The sequence below is a fragment of the Palaemon carinicauda genome, chromosome 14 (assembly GCF_036898095.1).
Source record: "Palaemon carinicauda isolate YSFRI2023 chromosome 14, ASM3689809v2, whole genome shotgun sequence".
Taxonomy (NCBI): Eukaryota; Metazoa; Arthropoda; class Malacostraca; order Decapoda; family Palaemonidae; genus Palaemon; species Palaemon carinicauda.
In genome coordinates this window covers 113981746-113994652 of record NC_090738.1, presented here as the reverse complement: position 1 = coordinate 113994652, position 12907 = coordinate 113981746, and the positions used below count along the sequence as shown (strand labels likewise).

Below are 12907 nucleotides of genomic sequence, written 5' to 3'. Positions count from 1 at the left end.
ACCTGCGCCCTTCTTCAGGCATCTGAGCCATGATATCTGGTGACCCAAAGATTGGTTCCAGGTACATCCAGGTTGCTTGAACTCTAAGCCATTCATCCAAGACCTCCTGGAGCTGGGCCAGTGTTGTTTCCCAGGCAGCCTGTACAGGGTGAGATAGACTTTAGGTATTTAAAAAAATCAAGAGCTTGGGATAATCATTTCCAGTGTTTCATGTAAAAAAAAATCATCTGCGGGAATAAATGTAGTAATTCGTTGTTATCAGTAACTTCCTGTTAGAATTCAGTGACTACCAGTGGATATTTAATTATTTTCATTTTGTTAAATGAGAAGCAACTCAGTTTTGGGAATACTTTTCCTCTTATATGATCAAATTTTACCAATATCAATTCACGAAAAACTGCTGAGACCCATAGAATTTAAACCAGCACTGAATAATGCATCTAAATAAGTTACTGCATCAAAAGTATTTATGTTTTGCCTTGGATAAAAATGTTTTTCATTGTTGGGATTCCTAAGGAGAAAATCTGTAGCGAAGACATAAAAATGTATCAGCTACTTCAATTATTTCTATCTGAAAACATAATAAAACTGGGTTTTCATTGACCAATAGTCATTATTTAGACGTTACCTACCACTTCCTGTTCAATAGGTTTAATAAATGGTGATGACCTCATGGACTGTGTCTTGACAATGTGGTCATCAAGAAGGAACTGAATATCTTCAACGCCAATCAACACCCAGGTGTCTGTCTCTCGATGAGGTTTCAACACCAAGTCCATCTCTTGCCATTCATTCTGGAGAGGACAAAAAGATGTCGAAGAAATGTCTTGCACGAAAATTTCTTGTCATTAAGTACATTTATAATCGGCCCATTACCAAATCCTTCCAAGTAAACTTAAAATTGAGTATTAGGAAAATAAGAATTTATTAATTAAATGTAAATAATAAAATCCACTATTGAGAAGACACCCAATGGGTGCTCGCGCGAGGGTAGTAACCTCTGCATTCCATGCTTTTAGCTTTCTCTAGTATATTTGGAAGGATTTATATCAGAAAAGTGAGAAGAAGGACCCTTTTCACCGGGCGTCACAGGTATCTCCCCAGAAATAGATTTTTCCTTTGTCAAAATCCCTTAATTAAATGTAAATAATAAAATCAGCTATTGAGAAGACAGATTGGGAATGCTAGAAATTACAGATGTTAATTAAGTGACCAAGGAAAAATCTATCACAGGTAAGAAATCAAGTTAATGACAGAAAATCTGATGGTTGTTAAAGTCCACAAAAACCTTTCTCCTAATAAAGAAAAAACAACATTCCTGAAAGGCCTCTTCATTTTAACTAAGCAGACATGCACCCTCACATATAAAACCTTCATGTTCTTCTACTGCTTAACATAACTTTCAATACTGTAGTGACATTTAAGATTATATTCTTACAACATTTAATGATTATGGTAGATAATAAATAACAATACAGTATACCCATTATGGTTGGGGAATCTAACTGGAAATATGTTATTTTCATTAGTAAAATAAATTTTTGAATATACTTACCCGATGATCATGTAGCTGTCAACTCCGTTGCCCGACAGAAATCTACGGACGGGATACGCCAGCGATCGCTATACAAGAGGGGGGTGTACTCACCAGCGCCATCTGTGGTCAGGTACTCCAGTACTTCTTGTCAACACCACCTCAATTTTTCCCTCGGTCCACTGGTTCTCTATGGGGAGGAAGGGTGGGTCAATTAAATCATGATCATCGGGTAAGTATATTCAAAAATTTATTTTACTAATGAAAATAACATTTTTCAATATTAATCTTACCCGATGATCATGTAGCTGATTCACACCCAGGGAGGTGGGTGAAAACCAGTATACATGTTAATCAAGAAGCTAAGTATCCCGTATTTCATTTTTATCAGTTATTCAAAATAACAAATAAAACGATAAGTACCTGGTAAGGAAGTCGACTTGAACCATTACTCTGCCTTTAATAAGTACGTCTTCCTTACTGAGCGCAGCGGTCCTCTTAGGAGGCTGAACGACTCTTAGGTGCTGAAGTATAAAGGGCTGCAACCCATACTAAAGGACCTCATCACAACCTCTAACCTAGGCGCTTCTCAAGAAAGAATTAACCACCCGCCAAATCAACTAGGATGCGGAAGGCTTCTTAGCCTACCGTACAACCCAAAACAACAATAAAAGCATTCAAGAGAAAGGTTAAAAAGGTTATGGGATTATGGGAATGTAGTGGCTGAGCCCTCACCTACTACTGCACTCGCTGCTACGAATGGTCCCAGGGTGTAGCAGTTCTCGTAAAGAGACTGGACATCTTTGAGATAGAATGATGCAAACACTGACTTGCTCCTCCAATAGGTTGCATCCATAACACTCTGCAGAGAACGGTTCTGTTTGAAGGCCACTGAAGTAGCCACAGCTCTCACTTCATGTGTCCTTACCTTCAGCAAAGCAAGGTCTTCTTCCTTCATATGAGAATGAGCTTCTCTAATCAGAAGCCTTATGTAGTAAGAAACTGCGTTCTTAGACATAGGCAGTGAAGGTTTCTTAATAGCACACCATAAGGCCTCCGATTGTCCTCGCAAGGGTTTTGACCTTTTAAGATAGTACTTAAGAGCTCTGACAGGGCAAAGTACTCTCTCCTGTTCGTTACCCACCATGTTGGAAAGGCTAGGTATTTCGAACGATTTAGGCCAAGGACGTGAAGGAAGCTCGTTTTTAGCCAAAAAACCGAGCTGTAAGGAACATGTAGCCGTTTCAGATGTGAAACCTATGTTCCTGCTGAAGGCGTGAATCTCACTTACTCTTTTGGCTGTTGCAAGGCAGACGAGGAAAAGAGTTTTTAGAGTGAGGTCCTTGAAAGAGGCTGACTGGAGAGGTTCAAATCTTGATGACATAAGGAACCTTAGGACTACGTCTAGATTCCAGCCTGGAGTGGACAACCGACGTTCTTTAGAGGTCTCAAAAGACCTAAGGATGTCCTGCAGATCTTTGTTGGTGGAAAGATCCAAGCCTCTGTGGCGGAAAACCGCTGCCAACATACTTCTGTACCCCTTGATCGTAGGAGCTGATAGAGATCTAACATTCCTAAGATGCAACAGGAAGTCAGCAACTTGGGTTACAGTGGTACTGGTAGAGGAAACTGCATTGGCTCTGCACCAGCTTCGGAAGACTTCCCACTTAGATTGATAGACTCTGCGAGTGGATATCCTCCTTGCTCTGGCAATCGCTCTGGCTGCCTCCTTCGAAAAGCCTCTAGCTCTTGAGAGTCTTTCGATAGTCTGAAGGCAGTCAGACGAAGAGCGTGGAGGCTTGGGTGTACCTTCTTTACGTGAGGTTGACGCAGAAGGTCCACTCTTAGAGGGAGAGTCCTGGGAACGTCGACCAGCCATTGCAGTACCTCTGTGAACCATTCTCTTGCAGGCCAAAGGGGAGCAACCAACGTCAGCCGTGTCCCTTCGTGAGAGACGAACTTCTGAAGAACCCTGTTGATGATCTTGAACGGCGGGAATGCATACAGGTCGAGGTGGGACCAGTCCAGCAGAAAGGCATCCACGTGAACTGCTGCCGGGTCTGGAATCGGGGAACAGTACAATGGGAGCCTCTTGGTCATCGAGGTAGCGAACAGATCTATAGTTGGCTGACCCCACAGGGTCCAAAGTCTGTTGTACACGTTCTTGTGAAGGGTCCACTCTGTGGGGATGACTTGACCCTTCCGGCTGAGGCGATCTGCCGTAACATTCATATCGCCCTGAATGAACCTCGTTACCAGCGTGAGCTTTCGACTTTTTGACCAAATGAGGAGGTCTCTTGCGATCTCGAACAGCTTCCTCGAATGAGTCCCTCCCTGCTTGGAGATGTACGCCAAGGCTGTGGTGTTGTCGGAGTTCACCTCCACCACCTTGTTTAGCAGGAGGGACTTGAAGTTCATTAAGGCCAGATGAACTGCCAACAACTCCTTGCAATTGATGTGAAGCGTTTCCTGTTCCTTGTTCCATGTCCCCGAGCATTCCTGTCCGTCCAATGTCGCGCCCCAGCCCGAGTCTGATGCGTCCGAGTAGAGATGAAGGTCGGGGGTCTGAACAGCTAACGAGAGACCCTCCTTGAGAAGAATGCTGTTCTTCCACCACGTTAGAGTAGCCCTCATCTCTTTGGAAACAGGAATAGAGACCGTCTCGAGCGTCATATCCTTGTTCCAGTGAGCTGCCAGATGGTACTGAAGGGGGCGGAGGTGGAGTCTCCCTAACTCGATGAACAGGGCTAGCGATGAAAGAGTCCCTGTTAGACTCATCCACTGCCTCACCGAGCATCGGTTCCTCCTCAGCATGCTCAGGATGCACTCCAGGGCTTGGTTGATTCTTGGGGCCGACGGAAAAGCCCGAAAAGCTCGACTCTGAATCTCCATCCCCAGGTAAACGATGGTTTGGGAAGGAACGAGCTGGGACTTCTCTAAATTGACCAAGAGGCCCAGTTCCTTGGTCAAATCCAAAGTCCATCTGAGACTCTCCAGACAGCGACGACTTGTGGGAGCTCTTAAAAGCCAGTCGTCTAAATAAAGGGAGGCTCTGATGTCTGCCAAGTGAAGGAATTTCGCAATATTCCTCATCAGTCGCGTAAACACAAGAGGTGCCGTGGTCAGGCCAAAGCACAGGGCTTGGAACTGGTACACAACCTCTCCAAAGACGAATCTCAGAAAAGGTTGGGAGTCTGGATGGATGGGAACGTGAAAGTAGGCGTCTTTCAGATCTAACGAGACCATCCAGTCCTCCTGCCTGACCGCTGCTAGGACCGACTTTGTCGTCTCCATTGTGAACGTCTGCTTGGTGACATAAGCATTGAGCGCACTGACGTCCAGCACCGGTCTCCAACCTCCTGTCTTCTTGGCCACCAGGAAGAGACGGTTGTAAAAGCCCGGGGATTGATGGTCCCGGACTATCACCACTGCCTCCTTCTGTAACAGGAGCGACACCTCTTGATGTAACGCTAGCCTCTTGTCCTTCTCCTTGTAGTTGGGAGAGAGGTTGATGGGAGATGTGGTCAGAGGGGGATTGCGGCAGAACGGAATTCTGTAACCCTCCCTTAGCCACTTGACAGACTGAGCGTCTGCACCTCTGCTCTCCCAGGCTTGCCAGAAGGTCTTGAGTCTGGCTCCTACAGCTGTCTGGAGAGGAAGGAAGTCAAAGCTTGCTTTTCGTGGACTTGGCACCTTTCTTGGACTTGCCCCGGTGACTGTCTCCACGGGTACTTCCTCTACTGGGGGCTCTGCCACGAAAGGGCGGAATGAATCTGGTAGCAGGTGTATCAGCCACAGGGGTGCGGTAAGTTCTCGGCACGGAAGGTAAGGTTTTAGCCTTACGTGCTGAAGAGGCCATGAGGTCATGCGTATCTTTCTGGATAAGAGCCGCAGCCATCTCCTTGATTAACTCCTCCGGAAACAGGAACTTGGAGAGAGGAGCAAACAGCAACTGTGACCTCTGGCAAGGGGTGATACCAGTCGATAAGAAGGAGCATAGAAGTTCCCTTTTCTTGAGGACTCCTGAGACAAAAACAGAAGCAAGTTCGCCAGAACCATCGCGAATTGCTTTGTCCATACAGGACATGATCAGCATGGCCGAGTCTTTGTCAGAAGGGGCAGTCTTCCTGCTTAGGGCCCCCAGGCACCAATCGAGGAAGTTAAAAATTTCGAAGGCGCGAAAGACTCCCTTCATCAAGTGGTCCAGATCAGAAAAAGTCCAGCAGACCTTCGAGCGTCTCATAGCCGACCTGCGGGGAGAGTCAACCAAACTTGAGAAGTCGGCCTGGGCAGAGGCAGGAACCCCCAAGCCAGGTTCCTCTCCCGTGGCATACCAGACGCCCGACTTAGAAGCCAGCTTAGGAGGAGGAAAAACAAAAGAGGTCCTTCCCAGTTGCTGCTTGGACTGCAACCAATCCCCTAAAATCCTCAAAGCTCTCCTTGATGATCTGGCGAGGACAAGCTTGGTGTAGGCAGACGTAATAGGCTGCATGCCTAGAGAAAACTCGGATGGAGGAGAACGAGGGGTTGCAGATACGAAGTGTTCAGGGTATAACTCTCTGAACAGAGCCAGGACCTTACGAAAGTCTAAGGAAGGCGGCGAAGACTTGTGTCCCTCCACATCAGAAGTAGGATCATCCAGGTGAGCAGCTTCATCCTCAGAAACCTCATCGCCTGAGAGTTGAGTAGCAAGAGGTAACGGTAGAGCGGTATGCTGAATGGCTGAATCCTGCAGAACGGGTGCATGCGCACTTGCGGATCCATCATCATGCCTCTGCTGAAGAGACTGAGGGCTGGCAATGACAAAGTCATGAGGCTGGTGTGAGGGAGGTTCTGCGGTGGTCTGAGGAGCAAGCGTGGTCAGAAGCGAATGCTGTAAGGCATGAGGCTCATGCTGCATGGTATGCGGCTCATGCTGTATGGGAAGAGGCTCATGCTGCGAAGAATGCGGCTGCTGAATGGTAAGAAGCTCGTGCTGCATGCGTTGAGGAGGCTGCCTCATAGCATGAGGCTCCTGCCTCAAGGGTTGCGCCTGCCTCAAGGGTTGAGGAGGTAGCTGCGCAGAGAGAGGCTCCTGCCTCAAGGGTTGAGGAGGTTGCCGCATAGCATGAGGCTGCTGCCTCATGGGTAGAGGAGGTTGCCGCATAGCATGAGGCTCCTGCCTCATGGGTAGAGGAGGTTGCCGCATAGCATGAGGCTCCTGCCTCAAGGGTTGAGGAGGTTGCCTCATAGCAAGAGGTTCCTGCCTCAAGGGTAGAGGAGGTTGCTGCATAGCGCTGGAACCTGGCAACTCCCAATGCGGCAGCTCACGCATGGAAGCAGGAGGAGCCTCAAGAACATACGTCTGGCAGGGAGGACTGCGCAGAGGTGGAGGAGCGCTCGCAGGAGGAGGTGTGCTAACCTTCTCTGCCTGATACTCCTGCATCAAAGCCGCAAGCTGAGACTGCATAGTCTGCAGCATAGACAACTTGGGGTCCACAGAAGTTGGAGCAGAGGCCTGTTGAGGCACCGCTTTACCTCTCTTAGGAGGTGTGCAGTCATCAGATGACTGCGGCGAGTCCGAACTGGCCCAGTGGCTACACCTGGGCCGTTGGACTAGCTCGGACGGGACCTTACGTTTGAGAGGCCGAGAGACCTGGGTCCACCGTTTCCTCCTGGAAACTTCTTCCGCAGACGAGGAATTTAAGGGCTCAATCGTCTGGGAGTGGAAGTGACGATCTCTATCAGATACGCCCGCAACCACTGAGGATACAACTGTGCGCCGATCAAGGCCTGCCGAACCCTTTTGCCCTTCGACTTTGCTTCTCCCCTGGGCTTGGGAGCTTGCAAGAGGTCCCGGACTGGGAGGACGACTGGCACGCACAGAAGTATCCTCATGCGCAACACTGACACTGACACTAGGCACAGCACTGGCACTAACACTTCCCACTGCACTTTTCACTTTAAGTTCCTTGACATCTGCCAAGAGAAGATTGTGGTCACTAACTAAAGACTCCACCTTATCACCAAGAGCCTGAATGGCACGCAACATATCCGTCATATCAGGCTGAGCACTCGTAGCAGGTTCGGGGGTCACCACCACAGGGGAAGGAAAAGGTTGAGGGTCATGGGGGGAGGAATAAACCAAAGAGCGAGAAGAACTCCTCCTAACTCTCTCCCTCTCTAACCTAGTCGTATACTTGAGGAATTCATTAAAATCGAATTCCGAAAGCCCAGCACATTCCCACATCGATCTTCCAACTGACAGGATTTTCCCCTACAGTCGGAACAAACGGTGTGAGGATCAACAGAGGCCTTCGGAAGACGCCTATTACAAGTCCTAACACTACATCGCCTAATTTTAGGAGCTTGAGAGTGGTCGGACATCTTGAATTTAGAGAACAGTCAAGGGGGAATTCCAAAGTAAAGCAAAGATCGTTAACCAATAAATCAATTTAATTCCAAAAGCTATCTAAGCTAAGGGAAAAGCTTCCTGTACAGCGAAGGCTAAATTTTAGAGCAAATACTTCACCAAAACCGTGAACAAAGACTCCAAAATCAACAGCGTATCCATGTAGGTCTTGCCGGCGGCACGACAGAGGAAAAATTGAGGTGGTGTTGACAAGAAGTACTGGAGTACCTGACCACAGATGGCGCTGGTGAGTACACCCCCCTCTTGTATAGCGATCGCTGGCGTATCCCGTCCGTAGATTTCTGTCGGGCAACGGAGTTGACAGCTACATGATCATCGGATAAGATTAATATTGAAAAGTCTCTGATATGCAATCCATGGGGTGGGAATTTCAGCCTTGTTTCCAGTAGAGAGAAGCCTATAAGTCTACGCAACTGAATCGGCGGAACTTCAAAAGTTCATACTTACAGTGAATCTTTTTGTGTTGAACAGATGAACATGAGTGTCCTTATAGTTTATATATGACAGATCTATCTTACCGTTTTTAATGATCTTAAGAAAAGTTATATTTTTCATTTAATGCTTTTCATATAGTTTATTCATTTTCTTATTTCCTCTCCTCACTGGGCTATTTTTCAATGTTGGAGCCCTTGGGCTTATAGCATCCTGCATTTCAAACTCAGGTTGTAGCTTAGCTAATAATAATAATAATAATAATAATAATAATAATAAAAACAACAACAACAACAACAACAACAACAACAACAACAATAATAATAATAATAATAATAATAATAACAACATACTTAGCCTCTAGGACATTGTGCTATCCCTTACCTCTATTATTCATGAGCAACCTTTAAAAAAACACAAATCCTATTGATAATACCTTCATCTTTTCAAGGTTCCTTTCGAAGACGTGCTCCTTAGAGGCTGCTTCAGACACTGATTCAAACTTTGTTAGATAATCTTCTAGATTGGAATCAATAAGCCTTTGAAGGGTTGTTGTGGCATCAGCCCTATGAAGATGAAAAAAATGGAAATATAAAATATATAAAATATTTGGTATGCAATATGTATCATATTTATGAAAACTTTCATGAAAACCTTGACTTAAAATGAATAAGAAGCAAAATGTAGTTCTTGATTACGTTCAGTACACAAATTATATTTTCACTTAACATTCTCATATCATTATCAATTCAAACTGATATCTAAATCATGGTAATTCTTTAGGCAAACTGATCTAAAGGGTTGAAAAACGGATATCCCAGAGATCTTAGCTAACCTAACTAGATTGGATTTTTATCATTTAGATTAAAAATCACAGATAAATAGACATTAGGAGGTAATGAATAGTTCCACTAGAGATCTTAGGTAAGATGACCTAAGATCTAAGGAGATCTTATGCAGTAGACATGAGAGGTAACCCTACAGAGTCCTCCAAAATCTGAGACAAACAGTCTAGATTGATTGATTGATTGATTTGGAGTTCTCTGGCATCCTGACATCGAAGGTCATTGATGCCAACAAACAGTATAGAGGTTATCCAACCTTGCAGTTCTTGAACAAACTGACCTGAGATGATATACAGAAGTTATTTAACAGATCTTATGTTAACTGACCTGAGAGGATATCCGACCACCTCTGAGATCTTCTCCCAATGTCTCTCTTTCAGTCCTGGGTTACCAAGTGTCTGGACCAAAGGCAAGTTTTCACGGAAACTTTCGATTCGTTGTCGAACCTATAAGGGGAAGGAAGTTCTAATAACTATATCAAAACTCAATCAAATATGTTGGGGTCTGGAAAATTTAGGGAGCAACAGCCTTTCCAGTTTAGAAAATAAAGTTGGAATGAACAAATTATTACTTTTAAATGTGCACCCATTGAAGGAAATACTCACAAAGCTGCCTGCTTTCATGACAAAGCTATATATTAACTAATTTTTTTACATAGTAAAATAAGCATGAAAAATGAAAAAGGTTTCTAATGAAATAAAGACAAAAATTTTCTTATAGTATACAGTAACATATTGTTACAAAACATGGCTCAAGCATTACTTACAGCAATAACAAGGTTCTTAGCCGCTGGAATGTCTCCCAGACCTTTCTCTAGTTTATAAACTATTCTCCAAGTGCCAGCAACCTCCTGAGCTATGACATCAGGGTCGTGGGTACCCACTGGAGAGTGAAGCCATTCTTCCAAGCGGTCAGACCATTCACAGCCTACTTCGTAGAGTTTCAGGAAAGGAGCCAGACGGTCTGATATCTGAAAATAGTATCTCGAGTCAATTTAGTATTTGAGATGGGAGGTTTCTGAGATGGGTTCATTAGTGGGATAGGTAAAGTTAATGCCATCTTTATAATAGGACAGTTATAGAAAAATGGCTGGAAAATAATTAGAAGTTCTTCTGCATATTTTTAAATCTAGAGGACTGTAGTTTTATAGTGTTGAAGATATAGGAAAGCACTCATAAAATGGATTAGGCTGATTAAAATCATGTAAGAGAGAGAGAGAGAGAGAGAGAGAGAGAGAGAGAGAGAGAGAGAGAGAGAGAGAGAGAGAGAGAGAGAGAGAGAGAGAGAGAGAGAGATAATGAAAATGAATAATAAAAAAATAGCAATGATTAAACAGATAGAAAACAAGGGAGAATTGCCTGCTTCCTCAAAGGATAATGCGTTGAATTCCAAGAGAGGGCTTCTTCTTCTTTGTTGATCTGGTCAGTATAATTGGCCGCATGATCCAGACGAGCGTGGAGGGCCTTTGCTCGACGGAGGTACTCATGAATTTCATTATGGTCTCCAAGGGTCTGGAAGTCTTCCAGCTGCACAGCATATTCGGCCAGTTCCTCCTGGAACTTCTCTCTTCTTTCCTGAGTGCATTGGAAAAAGATATTCTGCATTAGTCATTGATGGATTTAGATTGATATCAATTGTTATAAATGTAGAAATTATTTGAGATATTGGGAAACTCAGAAACAATTACAGTATATAAATATAATAAAATGATGATGGATTTTAGAAAAATTCTTATAAGTTTTTCTGATATGTCAACTTTTTCATCAATATGCATTACCATAAAACTAATGTATCTTTAAACAGGTTAAAATTCTCGTCCTCCTCACTTTGAGATTTGCTTCATATTCCGCTCTTTTCTCTGTGATGATCTGAAGGTGAAGTCGAAAAACTTCAGGAAGTCTGATGAACCAAGCGAGGGGCTGGACAGCGTCGTTACACTCCTCTGAGCTGAGAGACATATTCTCTGCCAAAAACTACAAAGAAAGAGAGAGAGAGAGAGAGAGAGAGAGAGAGAGAGAGAGAGAGAGAGAGAGAGAGAGAGAGAGAGAGAGAAGAAACTTGAATTACATTGCAGTTGACATGGGCAAAGCTTAAGCCTCAAATTTTACAGGATTCAGAAGTGTGAATGTAAATTTTTCAAATGTATTGCCAAAAAGAGAGGCTAATTCATGGTTTGGTAAATGCATAAAGAAAATTAATAGTCAACTGGTTTGCTATGTCCATAACGAGAAGAGTTATTTCAAAGTATACCAAGTCTAAAACCGTGAGGGGTTAATTTATAGTTTACCCTTCCTAGAAATAATGCAAATTCAAGGTTTGCCTTTCATAAAAGGGAGGTAAATTCATAATGTTTTTTTCAAAACGAGAAGAGTTATTCTATGATACACTAAGTCAGAAACATTCAGCGTTTATTCATGGCTTGCCTTTCAAGGCTCGCCTTTCATGGTTCTCACTACCCTAAAAGGAGACCAGTTAATTCACTCCTCCAATTAATGGCTCCCATTGCCCAAAAGAAGAGATTAATCAATTCCTGGTTATCTGCAACCCTAAAAATTGAAAAGACAATTCATAGTTTCTAATACTCCAAAAAGAGAATACCAAGTTCTTAGTTCCCATTACCCAAAGAAAGAGACAAGTCAATCAATTCATGTTTCCACTGCACTCCCCCCCCCAAAAAAGTGACAAGTCAATAGTTCCACTGCCCCAAAAAGAGAGCAAGTTAATTTATAGTTCCATTGTCCAAAAAGACACAAGTCAATTCATGGTTCCCATTGCCTCCAAAGAGAGATAAGTCAATTTATGGGTTAAATGCTACTTTACATTACCCCCAAAAGAGAAAGGCTGCTTCAGGGTTCTCACCTGAAGCTGAGTATGAAGGCCCCAGACACGGTCTTCCAGCAGTTGGAGCTGGTTCTCCATGACGTCTTCCATGTAAGCTTTGTGCTCCATGAGTTCCAGCGTATCTCCAGGTGTGCTGAGAGCTCGCTCGGTAATTACCTTCAGCTCATTGCATAATCTGGAAAATTGAGAGAATAGAATTGAGCTTAATCACTCTCATATATCATAAAATGATATTTTAATTATAAAATAAATTTTTGAATATACTTACCCGGTGAATATATAATAGCTGCTGCTCCAGCGGCTCGACAGAAAACACACACAAAAACTCGCGAGCGATCGCTATGAAGGTTGCGGGTGTGCCCACCAGCGCCAACTATCGGCCAGATACCGAATATACATGTAAACAGACCCAATTTTTCTCATCCCGCTGGGTCTCTATCGGGGAGGAAGGGGGGGCCTTTAATTTATATATTCACCGGGTAAGTATATTCAAAAATTTATTTTATAATTAAAATATCATTTTTAAATATTTAACTTAGCCGGTGAATATATAATAGCTGATTCACACCCATGGTGGTGGGTAGAGACCAGAGTTAATTAAGTTTACAGCGTATATGCTTAGAGTTTTTGACAGTTATATCATAACAAAACCCAAATATATAAAGGTACCTGGTAAGGAAGTTGACTTAGACGATTACTCTGCCTTATTAGTCTGTCTTCCTCACGAAGCCCAGCGATCCTCTTAGGATGCTGAAAGACTCCCAGGAGCTGAAGTATTAAGGGCTGCAACCCATACAACAGGACCTCATCAAACCCCTAATCTGGGCGCTCTCAAGAAATGAC

At 43.9% G+C, this 12907-nt stretch overlaps 1 protein-coding gene across 1 annotated transcript in view; it reads right to left on the bottom strand.

Moving 5' to 3' along the window:
• LOC137653625 (dynein axonemal heavy chain 7-like) overlaps positions 1-12907 on the bottom strand; it is a 162813-nt gene that overhangs the window by 111666 nt on the left and 38240 nt on the right. The window contains exons 16-23 of the mRNA XM_068387191.1: positions 12083-12239; positions 11050-11196; positions 10582-10797; positions 9990-10193; positions 9551-9669; positions 8815-8944; positions 633-794; positions 3-139 (exon numbers count right to left, since the gene is read on the bottom strand). Of these exons, the coding sequence (XP_068243292.1) occupies positions 3-139; positions 633-794; positions 8815-8944; positions 9551-9669; positions 9990-10193; positions 10582-10797; positions 11050-11196; positions 12083-12239 (1272 nt within the window). The remainder of the gene's footprint in view (positions 1-2; positions 140-632; positions 795-8814; positions 8945-9550; positions 9670-9989; positions 10194-10581; positions 10798-11049; positions 11197-12082; positions 12240-12907) is intronic.